This window comes from Somniosus microcephalus, chromosome 17 (assembly GCF_052327205.1).
Source record: "Somniosus microcephalus isolate GS21.2 chromosome 17, FLI_Smic_1.0, whole genome shotgun sequence".
NCBI classification, from domain to species: Eukaryota; Metazoa; Chordata; class Chondrichthyes; order Squaliformes; family Somniosidae; genus Somniosus; species Somniosus microcephalus.
In genome coordinates, this window is record NC_141003.1 from 4,229,086 (window position 1) to 4,253,998 (window position 24,913).

At 51.5% G+C, this 24,913-nt stretch overlaps 1 protein-coding gene across 2 annotated transcripts in view; it reads left to right on the top strand.

The window, feature by feature from the left end:
* Positions 1–8,244, top strand: part of LOC147105456 (E3 ubiquitin-protein ligase Hakai-like) — a 33,770-nt gene extending 25,526 nt beyond the window's left edge. For both annotated transcript variants that reach the window (XM_086009821.1, XM_086009822.1), the window contains one exon: positions 6,305–8,244. In XM_086009821.1, coding sequence (XP_085865947.1) covers positions 6,305–7,340 — 1,036 coding nt within the window. In that variant the 3' untranslated portion in view covers positions 7,341–8,244. The remainder of the gene's footprint in view (positions 1–6,304) is intronic.
* Positions 8,245–24,913: the final 16,669 nt, after the last annotated feature.

Genomic DNA, 24,913 nt, shown 5'->3' on the forward strand with positions numbered 1-24,913 from the left:
AGGAACCCTAACCACATTTAAAAAGTACTTGGATGTGCACTTGGGATGCTGTAACCTGCAGGGCTACGGACCAAGAGCTGGGGAGTGGGATTAGGCTGGATAGCTCTTTGTTGGCCGGCACGGACACGATGGGCCGAAATGGCCTCCTTCCCTGCTGTAACTTTCTATGATTCGGCCAGCACAGACACGATTGGCCGAATGGCCTCCCTCTGTGCCGGAAACATCTATGATTGTATGATAGTGCAAGAGGTTTGGAAGAGTCTCCCCAGAGACGGGAGCAGTATTCAAGTTTTAGATGGACTTGAGTTTTATAGGGATATAATAGTTTTTAGTACAAAGAGGGTTGGTATAAAATTGGAACTCCATTGCTAAAACTGCTCCAAGAAATCGAGATATGTTTCATTCGAGGACAGAGGAACTCGAGACCAAGGATACTGATGGATGGAAAAGGCCATTTGAAAGTACCAAGTGGCAGCTGGTGGTTGGACTTGAGAAATACACAGTAACTGTGTGTGAAGAATTGCTAAAAGTAAGACTTTCACAGCCCCATCAGAAGAGAAGATGTTGTCAGTTAGATATTGCGTTCACATGGTATAACATCCCTGAGCATTACAAAACAAGAGTTACTGTTTCTTCCTTAAAACACCTGCAGATACCTCCATTCAGACTGTGCACTTTATTCTTGTGCAAGTTCAATATATGTAGTTAAACTCCGAATTAAGTTTGCAGTGTAAGTAAGCCCTGATAAAGCCAAATATTCTAGCATAAAGCTGACCTAATACTAATGATATACATCACAGGGACATAATCTTAAAATCAGAACTAAACCAGAAAAAGGGCACATAATCTTAAATTAGAACTATACAGCAACAATGTGTGTGTATATATAGATAGATATTTCGCTTTTAACGTAAAATGTCCCAAGGCTCTTCACAGGAGCGATTGTCAAGAAGGAGATGTTGGGACAGGTGACCAAAAGCTGGGTCAAAGAGGTTGGTTTAAAGGAGCATCTTAAAGGATGAGAGAGAGGCAGAGAGGTTATGGGGGGAATTCCAGAATTTGGGGCCTAGGCAGCAAAAGGCACGGCCACCAAATGTGAGCAAAGAAAATCGGGGATAAGCCAAGACCAGAATTGGAGGATCACAGAGACCTCGGGAGGGTTGTAGGGCCGGAGGAGGTTACAGAGATAGGGAGGGGCGAGGCCACAGAGGGATTTGAAAGTAATGATGAGAATTTTTAAATTGCTGCATTGCCGGACCAGAGCCAATGTAGGTCAGCGAGCGCAGGAGTGATGGGTGAACGGGACTTGCTGCGAGTTAGAATTCGGGTAGCCGAGTTTTGGATGCACTCAAGTTTACAGAGGTTGCAAGGCGGGAGGCTGGCCAGGAGTGCGTTGATGTAGTCAGGTCTAGAGTTAACACAGGCATGGATGAGGGTTTCAGCAGCAGATGAGCTGAGGCAGGGGCAGAGATGGACAGTGTTATGGAGGTTGAAGGAGGCGGTCTTGGCGATGGAGAGGATATGGGGTCGGACACTCAGCTCAGGGCCAAATAGGACACCAAGGTTGTAAACCTGTTGAAAGCAAACTTAGAAAAAATAGCTTTGTGAAGGGTTGAGAGGCTTTGGAACACATCACCCCCCCAGAGAAAGCTTAAAAGTGCACAATCAGTTGAGGTGTTTTAAAGGATGATAAATACTTAGGAAAACATGGTGACAGTTTCAGGCAGGAGATGCCCTTCGGCCCATCTAGCCCACCTATCCTCAGTATCTCCTTGGTGCATTTCTAATAACCCTGAATCCCATTTGTTGACCAGAATCTGTCTAGTTCCTTCTTGAAACCCATCAAGGTTTCTTGTTCCACCACCCGTGCTGGTTATCTGTTTCACAAACTCACCACCCGTTTAGTAATAAAGTTCCTCCTGCATTTCCCATTATCTTTAGTTGTCTTTAATTTGTAAATATGACGTGTGCTTAAATTCCATACACAGCACAAATGTCACTTGGATCCAATTTGTCACAATCTTTCGTCATTTTAAACACTTCTATCATACCACCAGTCAGCAGAGAAAAAGCCCAGGGTCGTCAATCTTTCATCCTATTTCATTCATAGAATGGTTACAGTACAGAAGGAGGCCATTCGGCCCGTCGAGCCCGTGCAGGCTCTCTGCAAGAGCACTTCAGCCAGTCCCACTCCCCCGCCCTTTCCCCGTAGCCCTGCAAATGTTTTTCCTTCAGGTACCTATCCAATTCCCTTTTGAAAGCCACGATTGAGTCTGCCTCCACCACCCTCTCAGGCAGTGCATTCCAGATCCTCACCACTCGCTGCGTGAAAAAGATTTCCCTCATGTCGCCTTTGGTTCTTCTGTCAATCACCTTAAATCTGTGTCCTCTGGTTCTCGACCCTTCTACCAATGGGAACAGTTTCTCTCTGTCTACTCTGTCTAGACCCCTCATGATTTTGAACACTTCCATCAAATCTCCTCTCAGTCTTCTCTGCTCCAAGGAGAACAACCCCAGGTTCTCCAGTCTCTCCACGTAACTGAAGTCCCTCATCCCTGGAACCATTCTTGTAAATCTTTTCTGCACCTTCTCCAAGGCCTTGACCTCCTTCCTAAAGTGTGGTGCCCAGAATTGGACACAATACTCCAGTTGAGGCCGAACCAGTGTTTTATACAGGTTCATCATAACTTCCTTGCTTTTGTACTCTATGCCTCTATTTATGAAGTCCAGGATCCCATAAGCTTTTTTAACTGCTTTCTGAACCTGCTCTGCCACCTTCAACAATTTGTGCACATATAATCCAGGTCTCTCTGTTCATGCACCCCCTTTAGGATTGTAGGATTGTACCCTTTAGTTTATATTTCCTCTCCTCAATCTTCCTACCAAAATGTATCACTTCACACTTTTCTGCGTTAAATTTCATCTGCCACGTGTCCGCCCATTCCACCAGCCTGTCTGTGTCCTCCTTGAAGTCTATCGCTCTCCTCCTCACTGTTCACTATTCTTCCAAGTATTGTCTCATCGGCAAATTTTCCCTTAAATTCTGTGACCAGCCATGTAATCTTTCACTGTACCCCCTCCAATAACTGAATATCCTTCTCTGTAGGACTTGAGGAAGGAGGTCAAGGCCTTGGAGAGGGTGCAGAATAGATTTACAAGAATGGTTCCAGGGATGAGGGACTTCAGTTACGTGGAGAAGCTGGGGTTGTTCTCCTTAGAGCAGAGAAGGTTAAGAGGAGATTTGATGGAGGTGTTTACAATTATGAAGGGTTTTGATCGAGTAGAGAGAGAGAAACTGTTCCCAGTGATAGAAGTGTCGGTAACCCGAGGACACAGACTTAAGATGATTGGCAAAAGAGCCAGAGGGGAGATGCGGGGGGAAAAATATGCAGTCAGTTATGATCTGGAATGCACTGCCTGAAAGGGTAGTGGAAGCAGATTCAATGGTAACTTTCAAAAGGGAATATTAAGGACAAAATGACAGTGCTATGGAGAAAGAGTGGGGGCGTGGGAGTAATTATATCGCTCTACCAAAGAGCCGGCACAGGCACGATGGGCCGAATGGCCTTGTGTGCTGTATCATTTTATGGTTCTATGATATTCACTGCACACCTTGCACTTAAAACACACAAATAAACAGATTGACTCCTCTTAAAATCATGGAGCGAGGAGTGCCACAAATAATGAAAGTGTCTGCTGTTATCGCCAGCCGTAGCCTCCACCGCACATAAGAGCATAAGCACAAAACGCTGAGCGGTTACTTTGGTAAAGATAGTTGCAATGAAATTAGCTGGCTTCTGTGTCTCTTTTAGATATAACACCATGAACACTCAGTCTGTCCAGTTGTTGATTTAATCACCACAAATCCACAATACTGTAATAAATCTGAATTTTACCATTTATTTTGACTAAGTTGGCTGTACAGGTTTGCTGACAGTAAAGTAGCAAAAATGTAGCGTTGAACACACTTTAGTCGCTTGGGCTGGAACGTTCCAGGAACTGTGGATGTCCTTGTGTTTAAAGTGCATATACAGTGAATATCTAGCAAAATCCCATGACTTTTATTAAGAGAATCACTGTTGCTTACATTTATATTACCTCAATCTGAATTATATACAGACATATAATATACCACACTGCACGAGAACAGATTACTTTATATTTACATTGTTGACAGACTTGAATATATTCATTCAAAAACACACGTGTGAATCTGTACAATACATTGTTACTGAAAGACATTTCATCTTTGAAGTGTTAGAACTCTGGCTGCCTTGGGCAGGTCTGGATGGATCGGACTTTGTCATGGTTATTATCACAGCTTCTTAATCAGTTGTGTAATTATTATAGCTCTTTCGCGTTTTTCAGATTCTGTAGGGTTTTGATGGGCTAAATCAGGACAAACTATTTCCACAGGTCGGTAAGTGGGGTGCGTACATTTTAAGATCACCAGAAGAACAAATGAATCGTTGGGAGACTTTTGTTGAGCAGAAACAGTCAGGATCCATAATTGCTTTTAAAAGGGAAATGGATAAATATTTGAAAAGAAACATTTTAACTGTATGGGGAAATGCGGGGAATAGGATTAATTGGGTATTTCTATCAGAGAGCCAGTACAGGTCCAATTGCCTGAATGGGACCAAGCAGATAGCTCTTTCGGAGAGCGGATACCAGTGCAATAGGCCACTGGCCACCTTCCGTGCTGTAGAGAGTTATGTTTCTGTCAGAGGACTCTCCGCTTTATTGGTATGTATTTTATTTGGTCATAGAGTTGCCCACAGTAGAATAATAAGCTTATCCTCCTCCTGCACATGGGTATTTGAAGTTTTTCAAAAATGTTTCCCTAGGTTAAAAAGTGACGAGAAAAGAATCTTTTTAAATGATATAATATACTAGAGCGGGTAGAATTGTTGTCTACGCAGTAATGTTTCATTGAAGTTTACAAAAGGCTGAAAGCTTTTAATTCCGAGAGCTGCAGGAAGAAGATATCCATTTAAGCAGCTTTACACGAGACTTTTTATTGTAGCTTTCAAGTATGTGCAGCTTGGAGCATTCCATCAACCTGAGAGAATTCACAGCTAGGTGAAACTATAGTAAGCGGGGGAGTGGGGCTAGTTGGATGACGCATCAAAACGTTGATGCGTCACGCAACAGATGACTCTGTTAAAGGGCCGGTACAGGCACGATGGGCCAAATGGCCTCCTCCATGCTGTACATGATTCAAATACTGGTCACATTTAAGTTCTGTAATCCATATGCACTGTGAGGCATTGTCTGCATTGGGGTTTATTGGTGTGTAAAACATGGAGTTTCGGGCCTAGATTAAAGCCAGTAATTGTGCACATTTGTTGTTCAGTTCGAAGGAAACAAACTTACTCCTGGTGAGATTTTTATTAGAAAACATTTTTCCAGGACATTACCTTATTTTCAATATTTTGGGGTTCCTTTATCCATTTCTTTACCGGATCCGGGTTAACTGTGGACTTTTTTTGTACGAGCTCTTCCCTCATTTAATGTTTTCTCGTATAATGTGCACCTGAACTTCGGCTGTATTTTTTAACACAAATGGTGTAAGTTATATGGAAGCAATTAAAGGGTGGAAAGGGATGCTAATCTCATCCCTCCTAGATTGTCCTGAAACCCCCTCGGCCACTGCCAATCCTGTGTGCTGACTTCGGCTCTGACTGCATTCTCCTCAGCTTTCCTGTCTTACCTGCATTTATATAGTGCCTTTCACATCTGAGTGTGCGCACACATTGTTTTGGAGTGCAGTGGCTGTAGGCATATTGTCAGTAAATACCCGCCATTATATAAACTCACTACTGTTCTTCACAAAGTGCCATGAGATTGGAATAGGTAGGCGAGGCCTGGTTTGGTAGCACCTCCAGCACCACTGGCCCTGTACCAGGCTGTAAGCACGTGTCCTGGGGTGGGCCTTGAACACACAGCCCTCTGATGGAGCTGCTAACTAAGCCAGGCTGACCAGACTTCATGTTCGTTTATAAACTGACTTTACTGCTTTTCAAAGTAAATGACTTGCTCTGTCGCGTTGAACCCTGATTCCTTTTTATAAAATTGGGAAAGTTTGTTGAGCATATTTTTGGCGATCAGAAATGGATTGAAGTGCCAGATGGGATGGTTCACACTTCCTTTAGTGTTTTTTTTTAAACACACGCCACACTGATTAAATAGAACATGTTGCTTAATTATGGCATGAATGTTTAAAAGCACAAAGGCTAGTGTTTTTGAAAGGAGCTCTAATGGTATATGGGCTGACCAAAGCTGTTTCCTTTTCATTCTTTAGGTGCAATGACCCAGTCCAGCGCATTGAGCAGTGCTTGCGGGGCTCGCTCTTTATGTGTAGCATTGTCCAAGGCTGCAAACGGACCTACCTTTCTCAGAGAGACTTGCAAGCTCACATCAACCACCGGCACATGAGAACTGGCAAGGCTGTCATTAGGTCACAGCCTGAACCGCTCCATCCTGCAATGGCACCTCCGGCAGAGATTCCCGAGCGCTTTTTGATGCCACAAGACAAGCACCATATTTCTCATCTTCCTCCCAAGCAACATGCCATCATGATGCCGCCACCCCCTCTACACGTGTCACACGATCACTACAGCCAGACGCACGAGGACATTCGTCCACCGCCCTCTGAGATGTCTCTTGCTCCACCACCTAGGCCGGTGAGTCAGGAAACCTTTCGAATTTCAACAGTGACAACAAGGAAACACAGCAATCTGATCACCGTTCCTATTCAAGACGACTCTTCAAGTACAGGCAGTCGCGAGCCCCCGCCTGCTGCACCTCATCATCATCCTGAATACCAGAACAATCCAGTGGTGTCTCACCCGCACCACATGCTGCCTCCACAGCAGCACTATGCTCCGCCTCCTCCCCCTCCACCACCAATAAACCACCCCATGCAGCACCCGGCGCAGGCAGCTGGCAACCCTCACATGGTGTACAACCAGGCTCCGCCTCCACCTCTGTCAGCAGCTCCACCACCAATCAACCCGCCGCCAGGGCACATCATGGCTCAGATGCCACCGTATATGAACCATCCTCCCCATGGACCTCCCCCTCCACAGCACAGTGGCCCCCCTGTAAACACTCCTCCTCCCCACCATTACTCTGCCTCTTCAATGCCGCAGTATACAGAAGACCAGGGAACTCTTAGTCCTCCATTTTCTCAGCCGGGAGGGCACAGTCCAGGTATTGGTGTTTGGCCTGCTCCCAGAGGTCCCCCTCCACCCAGGATTCAGGTCCCACCTCCACAGGCTCCACTGCCTGGACCACATCACCCTGATCAGGCACGATATAGGCCATATTATCAGTAAGTTGTGGATGGATTGTATGGCAGTGCTTCGTAGTCCTCCGGTCTAACGTTGCTTCCTCAAGGAAATTTTCTTTACGTTTTGAAGGGAGCCTGCAGAAAGGGGGTTGCAGTGACTTAAAGCTTAATTGTGGTGGTCCTGGGGGAGATTTTGATGCAATAAATTAATACAGCTCAAACGGTTTGTGTGTCAGCAAAAACTTGGCGATTGAGTTTTAATCCTTTACTGCCTGTACAGTTTGTTATTTTACACAATATATACTAACTACATTTTTTTTATGAAAGTGAAAGAAACTAGTCTGTAACGTGTATTGTGCAATTTGGAGCTTGTGTGAGGAAAATATCAATGAGCATTGGAGGCAACCCATGAAGATTCTGCTGGGACTAACCGTTAACGTAGTGCTCAAGGCAGAGGAACAAGTGGCCACAACTATGCTTTTTACCATTTTGGGAGCATGTAATTAGTATATATTATATTTTAAATACATATCTTACTAGCCTTTGGCTCATTTGCGCTTAACACTGTAACTACCATCTGCAAAATGTTCTGTAAATAAATCCACAAGTGTAAGCATCTCCGTGTTGCAAATATATGTTCACCTTTCTGTAAACCCTTAAAAGTTGACAGCAGGAGGGATGCTGTAAGGTGAGTACCTGCTCTCCGGTTACATGGCATTGGTTTTGTCTTATTTCTGTTTGAAATGTATAATCCACTGGAATATTAAAGCCAGTGTAAGTGATTGCCAGCTTTTAAGGGTTTTGCATTCTCTGTATTGTGTGGTGTTGTGGCCTGGGTCGATGATTTGTTTTCCCCCCAGCTTAATATTGTTATGTTTCATTGTTGAGAACATCTTTTTTTTATTTCCAAAAGAAGGACCGAATAAACTTCCGAACAAGGTTAAAGACTGTTCTTTTGTATTGTATTAATTTCAAATAAAAGTGCTGTACATAGTGTTGATTTAAAGGAGTGACTATGGAAGGTGGTTTCTGTCTTGCATTCATTATGTTTGGAAACTGCTACCGAAAGATAAGTGAGCTCCAGTAACAATGGCCTCTGTTTCAGAGTGGCCCTTGTCCGCATCAAACCCACCAAATGATGCTTGGGTCAACAAGCCATGAGTTAATTGAGAAGGCTTTAACCACACTCCTTCCACTACATGTTTTACTGCAGGGACTTGCCTGACATTTTGTGCTGTGTATGGGTGAAAAGTTTAACTAACATTTCATAGCAAGCACAGGTTTTATTTTAGATGTAATTTGCATCCAGTTACAGCACAGAAGGAGGCCATTTGGCCCATCGTGCATGTGTCAGCGCTTTGAAAGAACAATCCAATTAGTCCCACTCCCCTGCTCTTTCTCCAGAGCCCTGCAAATGGTTCCTTTTCAAGTATATATCCAGTTCTCTTTTGAAAGTTAAGTTGAATTTGCTGTTTGACTGAGTAAACTGGCTCTAAAACTCTCAAATTGAAGAATGAATGAGATTATTTCTTATGCCATCATCAAATGACAATGTATCCTCAATGTACCTGGTCAGCATTGCAGCAACTGTAGAGTATAAACCCAGTTAGCTCAAACTGCAGCTTTATGAAAGTTAAATAGTTGTACTGTCTAAATATAAAGAGGGAGTTCCTCCGAGTGGACCATGGGATGAGAGTGCACCCTCTGACAGCTCGAAGGCTTTTGTTCAGTGGGCCACACTGGCTGGGCTGTATTTACTGCTCGTCTCCTGTTGTCCTGCAAAGTGGGGGCTGCTTTTTAATGTGGGAATTGTTTGTAAACCTGAGTGGCATGATCTGTCACTTAATACATTAAGGGCCAACCAGGTAGTGTAGAACTGGAATTGTGTGTTGGCTAGACTTGGTTGGGGGGGGTGGGTGTTGGGTTCCTGTGACCCGGGTGGGTTTTTACAACATTCTTCTGGTGCCAACCCAAAAATGACCAGATTCAATTCATTTCAATTCCTAACTTGCCCTGGGATACTTCATTATTCTACGTGGACGGTGGGGTGTTTGATCCTGACACTGCTCCCTTCCAAAGTGGAAATTTGTTCCATTCTATAGTTCTGACATCCCTCACCCACGGGAAAACAAAAAAATTGAAATATTTGGAAGCTGTGAGCAGATTTAAATCGATCCCTAAACAAAACTCGATTCTTAACATTCCATCTGCAGGCTAAATATTTTGGGTGCGATTCCTTCCCCCCCCCCCCCAAAAAACCCCCACAAAATAACAGATAGCTGGGGAAGTCCTTGTGTCCTCTTATGTTAATGGCGCTATATGAATGCACTGCAAAACCTGTTGGCCCGGAATTTGCTCTCAGTGAAGCAAAGTTTGCCTTTTTCAACGTTAAGTGAGATCTGTGTCATATAGTGGGGAATCCCTAATGCGGTGCTGCTGTGACGCCAACAAGCTGTCTGAGCAGCCAATCACAATGCAGAATTCTCATAGCTAACCAGGAAGTGAAGAAGTTGCTTTTATTTAGACTTTTTAAAATTGTTAGAGAGCAAATCAAAGATTGGGGCTCTCATATGGGGAAAAGGTAAACCTGAAATAAATATAAACAAACTTTTAAAAGACACATTTTTTAAAGTTTCTTAAAAATTGTAATTTTTATCATACTGGAGAAATCTGACACTCCAGAAAATTAAAATTAACTTTTGTTTAGCAGACAATACCCTGTTAAAACCCCAGCTACACTTGTTTGGGGGATGCCCACAGCGCAGCCAGTGTTGGAGCAGTGAATGACAGACTGTAACTTCAGGATTTCCGTGTTCGGGTGCCCATGCACTGAATCCTGAGGTTACAGTCCGTTCCAATGGGGGTAAGCGTTTGCTGTTATTACCCACTGCAAATTCCGGGCCATTGTGTTGGTTATGGAAAGACAATTGTTATCATTTGTCAGGAGGGGCTCCAAGGGTAAAAGCTTGCAGTTAAAACTCTTGGAAAAAATTGTGGTTTAAAGGATTTATGATTATTACACATCAAAACTGACCTAGCAGTTTATGCGGAGTTTTGACTGAAGGATTTCAACCTGCATGGTTATAATACTGTCTGACCATATCGTACCGTGTGTGTCCATACTGAGTATTAGAAAGCTCTTGAATTCACCAGGGCCAGAACAGGCTTTTGATCGGAGTGATGTTGAGAAACTCGAGCCGTTCCTGGAAATCTGCAAAGCAAGGTCCTGAGCAATCCATGCAGCCTGATGTGGGACACTCCCTCTCACTCGTGCACAGGTTGGCCAGAGAGGCTTTGTGATACCTAAGTGTACATGGGGTACATCCATACTATAACCAACCAAAACTGCACAGCTCACCAGCAAAGACCGATGGGAAGCCTCATGTTTGTACAGCAACATCCCTGTGCCTGGCAGGACCCATGTGAGAAAATCCCATCAACCTGCTTTTGAACCTTACCATTTAGTGTGAAATTCCTCCCAAGCACTTTACTGTTGGTAATAGGGATGTATTAAAAATGATAAATGTTTAAGTGTAGAGTTATCGCAGACCCTATTGATTGACTGTCTGGTTTTAATGGCCTCTGCTTATTTTATTATACCAGCTGATCCTTCCCATAGAAAATTTTTAGCTGTTCTGCACAATGCAGTATTGTTCTACATTGTTGAAGTAATATCGATTGCGGCAATATTTCTATGCAGCAATATTTGTTCTAATACAATTCTAAATGAAAAGCAAATATGTTTTAATTGGTGAAACTTTACAGCTAACCCATTGTGTTTGGATTGCAGTGACTATTTTCAAAACTTACAACCTCTTTCGTGCTGACACTTTTTCTAACATTTACCTGTCAGTTTTCCAGGGTGTTCAGTAATTGTACGATTTATTAGTGATGAAAATGTACTTTTGTGTAATCCGCTTAATCTGTATTTATCAATTGTCTAATGTTATCCTACTGGAAGAGTGATTAACTTCAGTGTGTAAGGTCTCTATAACACAGAGATTCAGTGCTGTAACCCACAGACAGTTTCAACATTAGCTATTTGGACTTAGAGCGTTGGTGAAAATCAGTAGGAAATAACCAGTCTTGGCTGCCGTTGATTCGATGTTGTACAAGTCTTTAGAATAGTCTTACTTAATTTCTTTTCAAAATATTTTACACATCCTTAGTGAAACAGTGTCGATCCTTACAGGACACCGCTGTTCTATTTCTTCACTCTTTCTCGCAGAGTTCCTGTGGTTCCAGTGCTGCAAAAGGAGCTGGGCTTTGCATATTTACACTGCAAGAATTTGAAAACTGGTTTGTAAAAGATCTGAGACAGCGTGCTATGTTTTTTTGATTGCTTCATAGAATCTTACAGCACAGAAGGAGGCCATGCGGCCCATTGAGTCTGTGGTCTTTGGTAGAGCCCACGCCCTGCGCTTTCCCCAGAGCCCTGTCATTTGTTTCCCTTCAGTATTTATCCAATCCCCTTTTGAAAGTTATTATTGAATCTGCTTTCAGGCAGCGCATTCCAGATCACAACAACTTGCTGTGCAAAACAATTTCTCCATATCTTCCCCCGCCCTGCCCCCCTAGATTTTTTGCCAGTTATCACAAATCTGTGCCCTCCGGCCAGTGGAAACAGTTTCTCCTGATCTACCCTATCAAAGAGCAAAAGGAAGATTTAGTAAAATCTGTGTCCTCTGGTTACCAACCCTCTGCCACTGTAAAAAGTTTCTCCTTATTTACTCTATCAAAACCGCTCATGATTTTGAACACCTCTATCAAATCTCCTCTTAACCTTCTCTGTTGTAATGAGAACAATCCCAGCTTCTCCAGTCTCTCCACATAACTGAAGTCCCTCATCCCTGGTACCATTCTAGTCAATCGCGTCTGTACTCTCACTAAGGCCTTGACATCATTCCTAAAGCATGGTGTCCAGAATTGGACGCAATACTCTAGCTGAGGCCGAACCAGTGTTTCATAAAGGTTTGACAGAACTTCCTTGCTTTTGTACTCTATGGCCCGATTAATAAAGCCAAGAATCCCATGTGCTTTTTTTTAAACAACTTTATTTTCTTGGGGAAAATAAAATGTTCTCTTGATCCACTGCAGATAGATAAACAAATACCATAGTTACATGATAAATGCTGCGTGTAGCAATGGTAAACACTGAATGAAAGAGCTGTAAGCTTGTCTGAGGGTTTTTTGTGGGGTCGCTTGGTAACATTCACTAGCAGATTTACTTGGGCCACCTACCTGGTCCAAGGTATAGTTGAGTAGCCACTTCTTGGCATCTTCTTTAAGGGTTGCTATCTTCTTCTGCATCGGTTTCCCGATTTGGCCGCTGTATACAGCGCTGATCCTGGCTGTGACTGCTTTCCACGTTATACTGCTCTCTCTGGAAAGCTAAACAAGACAACCTTCCTTGCACATATGCTGCTGAATACGCTCATCAAACACTTCCTACATTGCTGCACCACTTGGCCATAACTCCATTCGGTGTCCCCCACTTTTATTTTCTTTGTGTCTCCATTTTTTTGAACTGCTAATGGCACTGATCTTTAAATGGCTGCTGCAGCCCTTTAAACAGCTGAAGCAATGCTGAAAATTTTGCTTCCCACTGCAAGTTGCCAGCACAAGCTCAGTAGTCAAAGTGAATACAGAATGAAACCCTAAGCCAGCAGGAGCAATTGTGCCAATCACAACTATATTTCCACGGCATCACAGAATGTCAACATACAACATGCAATATTTTAAGGCAAAATTTATAGTGTGCTGTGTTACAAATCAAATACAAATTAAAAATATTTGATCAAGAATAGTATAAATTCAGTGTTAAATCTTGAACTGAATTCTCTCCTAGGTGTCTGTCTTGGCGCTCTCATCAGAAAGTCGTGGGTTCGAGTCCTACTCCAGATGCCTGAGCCCATAATGTAGGCTGATACTCCAGTGAAGTACTGACGGAGTGCCGCACTGTCGGAGGGGCAGTACTGAGGGAGCTCTGCACTGTCGGCGGGTCAGTACTGAGGGAGCGCCGCACTGTCAGAGGGGCAGTACTGAGGGAGCGCTGCACTGTCGGTGGGGTAGTACTGAGGGAGCGCTGCACTGTCAGAGGGGCAGTACTGAGGGAGTGCCGCACTGTCGGAGGGGCAGTACTGAGGGAGCGCCGCACTGTTGGAGGGGCAGTACTGAAGGAGCGCTGCACTGTCGGAGGGGATGTACTGAAGGAGCGCTGCACTGTCGGAGGGGCAGTACTGAGGGAGCGCCGCACTGTTGGAGGGGCAGTACTGAAGGAGCGCTGCACTGTCGGAGGGGATGTACTGGAGGAGCGCTGCACTGTCGGAGGGTCAGTACTGAGGGAGTGCTGCACTGTTGGAGGGGCAGTACTGAGGGAGCGCTGCACTGTCAGAGGGTCAGTACTGAGGGAGTGCTGCACTGTCGGAGGGACAGTACTGAGGGAGCACTGCACTGTCGGAGGGTCAGTACTGAGGGAGTGCTGTACTGAGGGAGTGCTGCACTGTCCGAGGGGCAGTACTGAGGGAGCGCTGCACTGTCCGAGGGGCAGTACTGAGGGAGCGCTGCACTGTCGGTGCGGCAGTACTGAGGGAGCGCTGCACTGTCAGAGGGGCAGTACTGAGGGAGCGCTGCACTGTCAGAGGGGCAGTACTGAGGGAGCGCCGCACTGTCGGAGGGGCAGTACAGAAGGAGCGCTGCACTGTCGGAGGGGATGTACTGAAGGAGCGCTGCACTGTCGGAGGGGCAGTACTGAGGGAGCGCCGCACTGTTGGAGGGGCAGTACTGAAGGAGCGCTGCACTGTCGGAGGGGATGTACTGGAGGAGCGCTGCACTGTCGGAGGGTCAGTACTGAGGGAGTGCTGCACTGTCGGAGGGGCAGTACTGAGGGAGCGTTGCACTGTCAGAGGGTCAGTACTGAGGGAGTGCTGCACTGTCGGAGGGACAGTACTGAGGGAGCACTGCACTGTCGGAGGGTCAGTACTGAGGGAGTGCTGCACTGTCCGAGGGGCAGTACTGAGGGAGCGCTGCACTGTCAGAGGGGCAGTACTGAGGGAGTGCCGCACTGTCAGAGGGGCAGTACTGAGGGAGTGCCGCACTGTTGGAGGGGCAGTACTGAAGGAGCGCTTCACTGTTGGAGGGGATGTACTGAAGGAGTGCTGCACTGTCGGAGGGGCAGTACTGAGGGAGCGCCGCACTGTTGGAGGGGCAGTACTGAAGGAGCGCTGCACTGTCAGAGGGGATGTACTGAAGGAGCGCTGCACTGTTGGAGGGGCAGTACTGAGGAATCGCTGCACTGTCGGTGGGTCAGTACTGAGGGAGCACTGCACTGTCGGAGGGTCAGTACTGAGGGAGCGCTGCACTGTCGGAGGGCAGTACTGAGGGAGGGCCGCACTGTTGGAGGGTCAGTACTGAGGGAGCGCAGCACTGTCGGAGGGTCAGTACTGAGGGAGTGCTGCACTGCTGGAGGGACAGTACTGAGAGTGCACTGCACTGTCAGAGTGGCAGTACTGAGGGAGTGCCACACTGTCGGAGGGGGAGTGCTGCACTCTCGGAGGGGCAGTACTGAGGGAGCTCTGCACTGTCGGAGGGGCAGTGCTGAGGGAGCGCCGCACTGTCGGAGGGGCAGTACTGAGGGAGTGCCGCACTGTTGGAGGGGCAGTACTGAGGGAGTGCTGCACTGTGGGAGGGGCAGTACTGAGGGAGCGCTGCACTGTTGGAGGGGCAGTACTGAAGGAGCCCTGCATTGTCGGAGGGGCAGTACTGAGGGAGCGCCGCACTGTCGGTGGGTCAGTACTGAGGGAGCACTGTCGGAGGGTCAGTACAGAGGGAGCGTTGCACTGTCGGAGGGCAGTACTGAGGGAGGGTCGCACTGTCGGAGGGTCAGTACTGAGGGAGCGCAGCACTGTCGGAGGGTCAGTACTGAGGGAGCGCTGCACTATCGGAGGGCAGTACTGAGGGAGCGCTGCACTGTCGAAGGGTCAGTACTGAGGGAGCGCTGCACTGTCGGAGGGGCAGTACTGAGGGAGCGCTGCACTGTCGGAGGTGCCATCTTTCAGAGGAAACTATAAACTGAGGACCCATCAGTCCTTTCAGGTGAAGGTAAAAGATCCCGAGGTGCTTTTCAACTGCTTTTTCAAAAAACTGGCAGCCAGTAACTGAAGGTTGCGGGGGGGGGAGGAGTGAGGGGAGGGGTGGAGGAGGGGAGGGGGGCACTCAGCTCCCAAAATCTCCTCACCACCACCCCCCCCGCACCCAACCTGGCTCCAGGTGTTCCTCGGTACTGTGTCCCCGGGCAAATAAAGTGCCTAATATAGCCCCGGTTTACAAAACTCTTCACCGAAGTTTAACCCAGGCAGTGAGTGTCCCCCCTGGGCAGTGAGTGCCCCCCCTGGGCAGTGAGTGTCCCCCTGGGCAGTGCATGTTCCCCTGGGCAGTGAGTGTTCCCCTGGGCAGTGAGTGTACCCCCTGGGCAGTGAGTGTACACCCTGGGCAGTGACTGTTCCACCGGATGGTGAGTGTCGCCCCCTGGGCAGTGAGTGTTCCCCCTGGGCAGTGAGTGTCCCCCCTGGGCAGTGAGTGTCCCCCCTGGGCAGTGAGTGTCCCCCCTGGGCAGTGAGTGTCCCCCTGGGCAGTGAGTGTCCCCCCTGGGCAGTGAGTGTCCCCCTGGGCAGTGAGCGTTCCCACTGGGCAGTGAGTGTCCCCCCCTGGGCAGTTAGCATCCCCCCTGGGCAGTGAGTGTCCCCCCTGGGCAGTGAGTGTCCCCCCTGGGCAGTGAGTGTTCCCACTGGGCAGTGAGTGTCCCCCCCGGGCAGTGAGTGTCCCCCCCGGGCAGTGAGTGTACCCCCTGGGCAGTGAGTGTCCCCCTGGGCAGTGAGTGCCCCCCTGGGCAGTGAGTGTCCCCCTGGGCAGTGAGTGTCCCCCCTGGGCATTGAGTGTCCCCCCTGGGCATTGAGTGTCCCCCCTGGGCAGTGAGTGTCCCCCTGGGCAGTGAGTGTCCCCCCTGGGCAGTGAGTGTCCCCCCAGGCAGTGAGTGTCCCCCCGGGCACAGTGAGTGTCCCCCCTGGGCAGTGAGTGTCCCCCCTGGGCAGTGAGTGTCCCCCCCGGGCAGTGAGTGTACCCCCTGGGCATTGAGTGTCCCCCTGGGCAGTGAGTGTCCCCCCTGGGCAGTGAGTGTTCCCCCTGGGCAGTGAGTGTACCCCCTGGGCACAGTGAGTGTCCCCCCTGGGCAGTGAGTGCCCCTCTGGGCAGTGAGTGTCCCCCTGGGCAGTGAGTGTTCCACCGGACGGTGAGTGTCGCCCCCTGGGCAGTGTGTGTACCCCCTGGGCAGTGAGTGCCCCTCTGGGCAGTGAGTGTCCCCCTGGGCAGTGAGTGTACCCCCTGGGCAGTGAGTGTCCACCCTGGGCAGTGAGTGCCCCCCCTGGGCAATGTGTGTACCCCCTGGGCAGTGAGTGTCCACCCTGGGCAGTGAGTGTCCACCCTGGGCATTGAGTGTCCCCCCTGGGCAGTGTGTGTACCCCCTGGGCATTGAGTGTCCCCCTGGGCAGTGAGTGTCCACCCTGGGCAGTGAGTGTCCCGCCTGGGCAGTGAGTGTACCCCCTGGGCAGTGAGTGTCCACCCTGGGCAGTGAGTGTCCCGCATGGGCAGTGAGTGTCCCCCCAGGCAGTGAGTGTCCCCCCCGGGCAGTGAGTGTCCCCCCAGGCAGTGAGTGTCCCCCCGGGCAGTGAGTGTCCCCCCCCGGGCAGTGAGTGTACCCCCTGGGCAGTGAGTGTCCCCCCCGGGCAGTGAGTGCCCCCCCGGGCAGTGAGTGTAACCCCTGGGCAGTGAGTGTCCCCCCGGGCAGTGAGTGTACCCCCTGGGCAGTGAGTGTCCCCCCCGGGCAGTGAGTGTCCCCCCCGGGCAGTGAGTGCCCCCCCGGGCAGTGAGTGTAACCCCTGGGCAGTGAGTGTCCCCCCGGGCAGTGAGTGTACCCCCTGGGCAGTGAGTGTCCCCCCCGGGCAGTGAGTGTCCCCCCCGGGCAGTGAGTGTACCCCCTGGGCATTGAGTGTACCCCCTGGGCAGTGAGTGTCCCCCCCTGGGCAGTGAGTGTCCCCCCTGGGCAGTGAGTGTCCCCCCCGGGCAGTGAGTGTCCCCCTGGGCAGTGAGTGTCCCCCCGGGCAGTGAGTGTACCCCCTGGGCAGTGAGTGTCCCCCCCGGGCAGTGAGTGTCCCCCCCGGGCAGTGAGTGTACCCCCTGGGCATTGAGTGTACCCCCTGGGCAGTGAGTGTCCCCCCCTGGGCAGTGAGTGTCCCCCCTGGGCAGTGAGTGTCCCCCCCGGGCAGTGAGTGTCCCCCTGGGCAGTGAGTGTCCCCCCCGGGCAGTGAGTGTCCCCCCCGGGCAGTGAGTGTCCCCCCCGGGCAGTGAGTGTCCCCCTGGGCAGTGAGTGTCCCCCCCGGGCAGTGAGTGCCCCCCCGGGCAGTGAGTGTCCCCCTGGGCAGTGAGTGTCCACCCTGGGCAGTGAGTGTCCCGCCTGGGCAGTGAGTGTACCCCCTGGGCAGTGAGTGTCCACCCTGGGCAGTGAGTGTCCCGCATGGGCAGTGAGTGTCCCCCCAGGCAGTGAGTGTCCCCCCCGGGCGGTGAGTGTCCCCCCAGGCAGTGAGTGTCCCCCCGGGCAGTGAGTGTACCCCCTGGGCAGTGAGTGTCCCCCCCGGGCAGTGAGTGCCCCCCCGGGCAGTGAGTGTACCCCCTGGGCAGTGAGTGTCCCCCCGGGCAGTGAGTGTACCCCCTGGGCAGTGAGTGTCCCCCCCGGGCAGTGAGTGTCCCCCCCGGGCAGTGAGTGTACCCCCTGGGCATTGAGTGTACCCCCTGGGCAGTGAGTGTCCCCCCCTGGGCAGTGAGTGTCCCCCCTGGGCAGTGAGTGTCCCCCCCGGGCAGTGAGTGTCCCCCTGGGCAGTGAGTGTCCCCCCCGGGCAGTGAGTGTCCCCCCCGGGCAGTGAGTGTCCCCCCCGGGCAGTGAGTGTCCCCCTGGGCAGTGAGTGTCCCCCCTGGGCCGTGAGTGTCCCCCCAGGCAGTGAGTGTCCCCCCCGGGCAGTGAGTGTCCCCCCTGGGCAGTGAGTGTCCCCCCAGGCAGTGAGTGTCCCCCCTGGGCAGTGAGTGTCCCCCCTGGGCAGTGAGTGTCCCCCCTGGGCCGTGAGTGTCCCCCCCGGGCAGTGAGTGTCCCCCCCGGGCAGTGAGTGTCCCCCCCGGGCAGTGAGTGTCCCCCCCGGGCAGTGAGTGTCCCCCCCGGGCAGTGAGTGTCCCCCCCGGGCAGTGAGTGTCCCCCTGGGCAGTGAGTGTCCCCCCTGGGCCGTGAGTGTCCCCCCAGGCAGTGAGTGTCCCCCCCGGGCAGTGAGTGTCCCCCCTGGGCAGTGAGTGTCCCCCCAGGCAGTGAGTGTCCCCCCTGGGCAGTGAGTGTCCCCCCTGGGCAGTGAGTGTCCCCCCTGGGCCGTGAGTGTCCCCCCCGGGCAGTGAGTGTCCCCCCCGGGCAGTGAGTGTCCCCCTGGGCAGTGAGTGTCCCCCCTGGGCCGTGAGTGTCCCCCCAGGCAGTGAGTGTCCCCCCGGGCAGTGAGTGTCCCCCTGGGCAGTGAGTGTCCCCCCTGGGCAGTGAGTGTACCCCCCTGGGCAGTGAGTGTCCACCCTGGGCAGTGAGTGTCCCCCCTGGGCAGTGAGTGTCCCCCCGGGCAGTGAGTGTCCCCCCTGGGCAGTGAGTGTACCCCCTGGGCAGTGAGTGTCCCCCCGGGCAGTGAGTGTCCCCCCTGGGCAGTGAGTGTCCCCCCGGGCAGTGAGTGTACCCCCTGGGCAGTGAGTGTCCCCCCCCAGGCAGTGAGTGTCCCCCTGGGCAGTGAGTGTCCCCCCCTGGGCAGTGAGTGTCCCCCCTGGGCAGTGAGTGTACCCCCTGGGCAGTGAGTGTCCCCCCTGGGCAGTGAGTGTCCCCCCAGGCAGTGAGTGTCCCTTCCGGGCAGTGAGTGTCCCCCCGGGCAGTGAGTGTCCCCCCCGGGCATTGAGTGTACCCCCCGGGCAGTGAGTGTCCCCCCCTGGGCAGTGAGTGCCCCCCTGGGCAGTGAGTGTCCCCCCCGGGCAGTGAGTGTCCCCCTGGGCAGTGAGTGTCCCCCCCGGGCAGTGAGTGTCCCCCCCGGGCAGTGAGTGTCCCCCCCGGGCAGTGAGTGTCCCCCTGGGCAGTGAGTGTCCCCCCTGGGCCGTGAGTGTCCCCCCAGGCAGTGAGTGTCCCCCCCGGGCAGTGAGTGTCCCCCCTGGGCAGTGAGTGTCCCCCCAGGCAGTGAGTGTCCCCCCTGGGCAGTGAGTGTCCCCCCTGGGCAGTGAGTGTCCCCCCTGGGCCGTGAGTGTCCCCCCCGGGCAGTGAGTGTCCCCCCCGGGCAGTGAGTGTCCCCCCCGGGCAGTGAGTGTCCCCCCCGGGCAGTGAGTGTCCCCCCCGGGCAGTGAGTGTCCCCCTGGGCAGTGAGTGTCCCCCCTGGGCCGTGAGTGTCCCCCCAGGCAGTGAGTGTCCCCCCCGGGCAGTGAGTGTCCCCCCTGGGCAGTGAGTGTCCCCCCAGGCAGTGAGTGTCCCCCCTGGGCAGTGAGTGTCCCCCCTGGGCAGTGAGTGTCCCCCCTGGGCCGTGAGTGTCCCCCCCGGGCAGTGAGTGTCCCCCCCGGGCAGTGAGTGTCCCCCTGGGCAGTGAGTGTCCCCCCTGGGCCGTGAGTGTCCCCCCAGGCAGTGAGTGTCCCCCCGGGCAGTGAGTGTCCCCCTGGGCAGTGAGTGTCCCCCCTGGGCAGTGAGTGTACCCCCCTGGGCAGTGAGTGTCCACCCTGGGCAGTGAGTGTCCCCCCTGGGCAGTGAGTGTCCCCCCGGGCAGTGAGTGTCCCCCCTGGGCAGTGAGTGTACCCCCTGGGCAGTGAGTGTCCCCCCGGGCAGTGAGTGTCCCCCCTGGGCAGTGAGTGTCCCCCCGGGCAGTGAGTGTACCCCCTGGGCAGTGAGTGTCCCCCCCCAGGCAGTGAGTGTCCCCCTGGGCAGTGAGTGTCCCCCCCTGGGCAGTGAGTGTCCCCCCTGGGCAGTGAGTGTACCCCCTGGGCAGTGAGTGTCCCCCCTGGGCAGTGAGTGTCCCCCCAGGCAGTGAGTGTCCCTTCCGGGCAGTGAGTGTCCCCCCGGGCAGTGAGTGTCCCCCCAGGCAGTGAGTGTCCCCCCCGGGCAGTGAGTGTCCCCCCGGGCAGTGAGTGCCCCCTGGTCAGTGAGTGTCCCCCTGGGCAGTGAGTGCCCCCTGGTCAGTGAGTGTACCCCCTGGGCAGTGAGTGTCCCCCCAGGCAGTGAGTGTACCCCCTGGGCAGTGAGTGTCCCCCCAGGCAGTGAGTGTCCCCCTGGGCATTGAGTGTACCCCTGGGCAGTGAGTGTCCCCCCGGGCAGTGAGTGTCCCCCCCTGGGCAGTGAGTGTCCCCCCCGGGCAGTGAGTGTCCCCCTGGGCAGTGAGTGTCCCCCCAGGCAGTGAGTGTCCCCCTGGGCATTGAGTGTACCCCTGGGCAGTGAGTGTCCCCCCCTGGGCAGTGAGTGTACCCCCTGGGCATTGAGTGTGTCCCCCTGGGCAGTGAGTGTACCCCCTGGGCATTGAGTGTGTCCCCCTGGGCAGTGAGTGTACCCCCTGGGCAGTGAGTGTCCCCCCTGGGCAGTGAGTGTCCCCCCAGGCAGTGAGTGTACCCCTGGGCAGTGAGTGTCCCCCCTGGGCAGTGAGTGTCCCCCTGGGCAGTGAGTGTCCCCCCCTGGGCAGTGTGTGTACCCCCTGGGCAGTGAGTGTCCCCCCCTGGGCAGTGAGTATTCCATCGGACGGTGAGTGTCACCCCCTGGGCAGTGTGTGTACCCCCTGGGCAGTGAGTGTCCCCCCCTGGGCAGTGTGTGTACCCCCTGGGCAGTGAGTATTCCATCAGACGGTGAGTGTCACCCCCTGGGCAGTGAGTGTTCCCCCTGGGCAGTGAGTGTCCCCCCTGGGAAGTAAGTGCCCCCGCCCAACCCGGGCAGTAAGTGCCCCCCTTGTCGTGTATTGATTGCGAGTTTAACACCAGTTAACATGGTAATGTAATGTGCATTGCATTATGGGAATTACCCGGGAAAACGGCAGTCAGCCATTTTACACAATAAAGAGAACATCGTAGTTGTAAGCCTGTCTGCCTGATTCTGTGCTTTAATGCATTCATACCACATTGGCGACGAGGATAACGAACGGAATCGTTTTAGATAGGTAGTTGCCCAAGTTTTAGTTAGCTAGGATGGAGAAGACCAGCATTCAAAATTTTGCTTGTTCCGCCGAGCCAGCCACATTGGGTTCGAGATGGACGAGGTAGTTAACGTCTTTTGAGCTTTATGCCGACGGCAAAGGACTCATTATCAACGATACCTCTACAGCTGCCACAAAGCAGAGGAGAAGAGCTCTACTTCTACACCTAGCAGGACCAGATGTCCAGGATCTCTTTTCGACTCTACCGGACACAGGAGGGCCAGCAGACTACACGGCAGCGGTTAGTGCTTTGAATCACTACTTCGTGCCCCAGGTCAACGCAGCATTTGCTAGACAGACTTTTCATAAGTTGTCCCAGAAGACAGGTGAGACTGTGCAACAATTTGCTACTCGCTTGCGGCAGGCTGCTAAAGACTGCTTTTGGGGGGGATGCGGATAATCAAATAAGAGACGCTATCCTGAGTAGGTGCACGTCAGCCTATGTGCGGGGGAAATTGCTAGAGGAAGGGCAAGGTCTAACGCTCGCCCGCACATTACAATTGGCCTCTCAATGTGAAAACGTCGAGGAGAAGATGTCAGCCATGTCATGTATAGAGAAGGCGGAGACAGATACTGTTCGTCGTGTTACACAGAAAAGAGGGTATTATGCGAAAAGCTCGACAGAGAAACCAAAGGGAAATGGTGATAGGAATGAAAGGAAATGTTACAGATGTGGACACACAGACCACATGGGCAGAGATCCGAAATGCCCAGCACGTGGACAAACGTTTCATAAGTGCAAGGGAAAGGATCATTCCTCCAAAGTATGCCACACAAAGGGTACAAAGAAACACAGTGTGAACAATGTAGAGGAACAAAATGACTTTGCATTTGCTATTACTGGAAATAACGTGACAGAGAGACTTACCTTTTGTGTGGGGGGAGTAAACCTGAGAATGTTAATTGATTCGGGTGCAACTAGTAATGTGATAGATGAGAATACATGGGAAGGATTAAAGTCAGAACACATTAAGTGTCAGTCACATGTCCCTAAGACAGAGAGAAAGTTATTTTCTTATGCTTCTAGCCGACCACTGTCAGTTAAAGGTATATTCACATGTGGGATTACAATAGGTAAGAGAACTGAGCAGGTGGAGTTCATTGTGGTTAAAGGCCATGGAGAGCCGTTGCTAGGAAGGGAGACAGCCATGAAACTGGGAGTTTTAAAAATCGGCGCAGATGTCTCAGCTGTGGTAGATGTAAGACAGCTACTAGAACAGCGGTATCCAAAGGTGTTCCAGGGAGTAGGAAGGCTGAACACAAAACAGATCGGTTTGTATATCGACCCACAAGTGAAGCCTGTGGCCCAGCCACTCAGGCGTATACCATTCAACTTAAGGGGGGCAGTAGAGGCAAAAATAAAACAATTGAGGGACATGGACATTATCGAACCTGTAACTGGTCCCACCCCATGGGTAAATCCTGTGGTTATTGTACCAAAAGCGGATAAGGATGTAAGGTTATGCCTAGACATGAGACGAGCAAACCAGGCAATAGTGAGGGAACGATATCCAATCTCCACCGTTGATGAGATACTCCAAGGTATGAACGGCTCGACGGTGTTTAGTAAGCTAGACCTGAAATGGGGTTATCACCAGCTAGAACTGACCCCTGAGTCACGAGAAATCACAACGTTTGCAGGTACAAGAGGCTGATATTCGGTGTATCTTCAGCTAGTGAGCAATATCAGCACGAGATAGCTAATGCCTTAGCTGGAATAGAGGGTGTTGAAAACATCTCAGACGACATTATCGTGCATGCACACAACCAGGAAATGCATGACAGACGCCTGTACGCTGTCATGACCAGACTAATGGAAAGTGGACAGACGCTAAACTCAGAGAAGTGCCAATTCAACATGGACCGATTGATTTTCATGGGAATCCTGTTGTCTGAAAAGGGCATCGGACCAACAGCAGAGAGAGTGCGAGCGGTGGCAGAAGCTCGGGAACTGGAGAATGCTACAGAGATGAGGAGTTTCTTGGGACTCGTTGAGTACAGTAGCAGATTCATCCCGCAGTTTGAAACGCTAACAGAGCCACTGCGACGCCTGGCGAGAAAAGACACACCATTTAAATTTGGATCACAACAGAGACAGTCATTCAGTGCACTCAAGGAAGAGTTGGTCAGAGCCGGCATTTTAGCATATTTTGATAAGGACGCACTAACCAAGGTGATAGCAGATGCCAGTCCTGTAGGTTTAGGCACAGTACTAGTTCAGAACCAACAGGGACAAGAGGTGCCAATATGCTACGTAAGTCGTAGTTTAACAGACTGTGAGAGGAAATACTCTCAAACAGAGAGAGAGGCCTTAGCTCTTGTATGGGCTTGTGAAAGGCTGCATCCATATGTGTATGGCCGAAAATTTAACTTGGTAACTGACCATAAGCCATTACAAGTGATATACGGCCCACACTCTAAACCCTGTGCCTGTATAGAGAGATGGGTACTTAGATTACAGCCGTACGATTTTAAGGTGATGCGCATTCCAGGCAAGCAAAACATTGCAGACCCACTGTCACGATTGCTGGGGGAGACAGCAAAACAGGAGAGACATTCTCATGGCTCAGATGAATACATGAGATTTGTAGCTGTGAGTGCGACACCAAAAGCACTCACTACTAGAGAGGTGGAGGAAGCCTCTGCTACCGACCCAGAGCTGATTGAGGTACGGAAGGCAATCACAAACAGACATTTTGAAAACTGTAAAGCTTATGCAGCAATTGCAAACAAGCTGTGCGTAGTGGCGTACCTAGTTCTTCCGGGAACACGCATCGTGCTACCCACAGTGTTACACGCACGAGCCCTGGTGTTAGCACATGAAGGACACTTGGGAATAGTTGGAACAAAGCAACATCTCAGAACCAAGGTTTGGTGGCCTGGCATGGACAAGGCAGCTGAAAAACACTGTAAAGCGTGCCACGGCTGTCAGATAGTAGTCAGGCCTGACTCACCTGAACCGTTGAGACCAACACCATTACCGGAGGGCCCCTGGCAGGATGTAGCTATAGACTTACTGGGACCCTTGCCATCCAACCACTCCATTCTTGTGGTAGTTGATTATTGTAGTCGCTACTATGAATACGACATCATGACCTCCACAACAACAGAGAAGGTTATTGATAGTTTAGAGTCAATCTTCAGCCGTCATGGTTTGCCAATCACCTGCAAATCTGATAATGGTCCCCAATTCAGATCTGAATTAGTCAAAGAATACTGTGAAAACAACGGGATCAAACACCTGAAACCGACAGCAAAATGGGCTCAGGCTAATGGAGAAGTCGAGTGCCAGAATGCATCGCTGATGAAAAGAATCAGAATTGCTCAGTCAGAAGGACTAAATTGG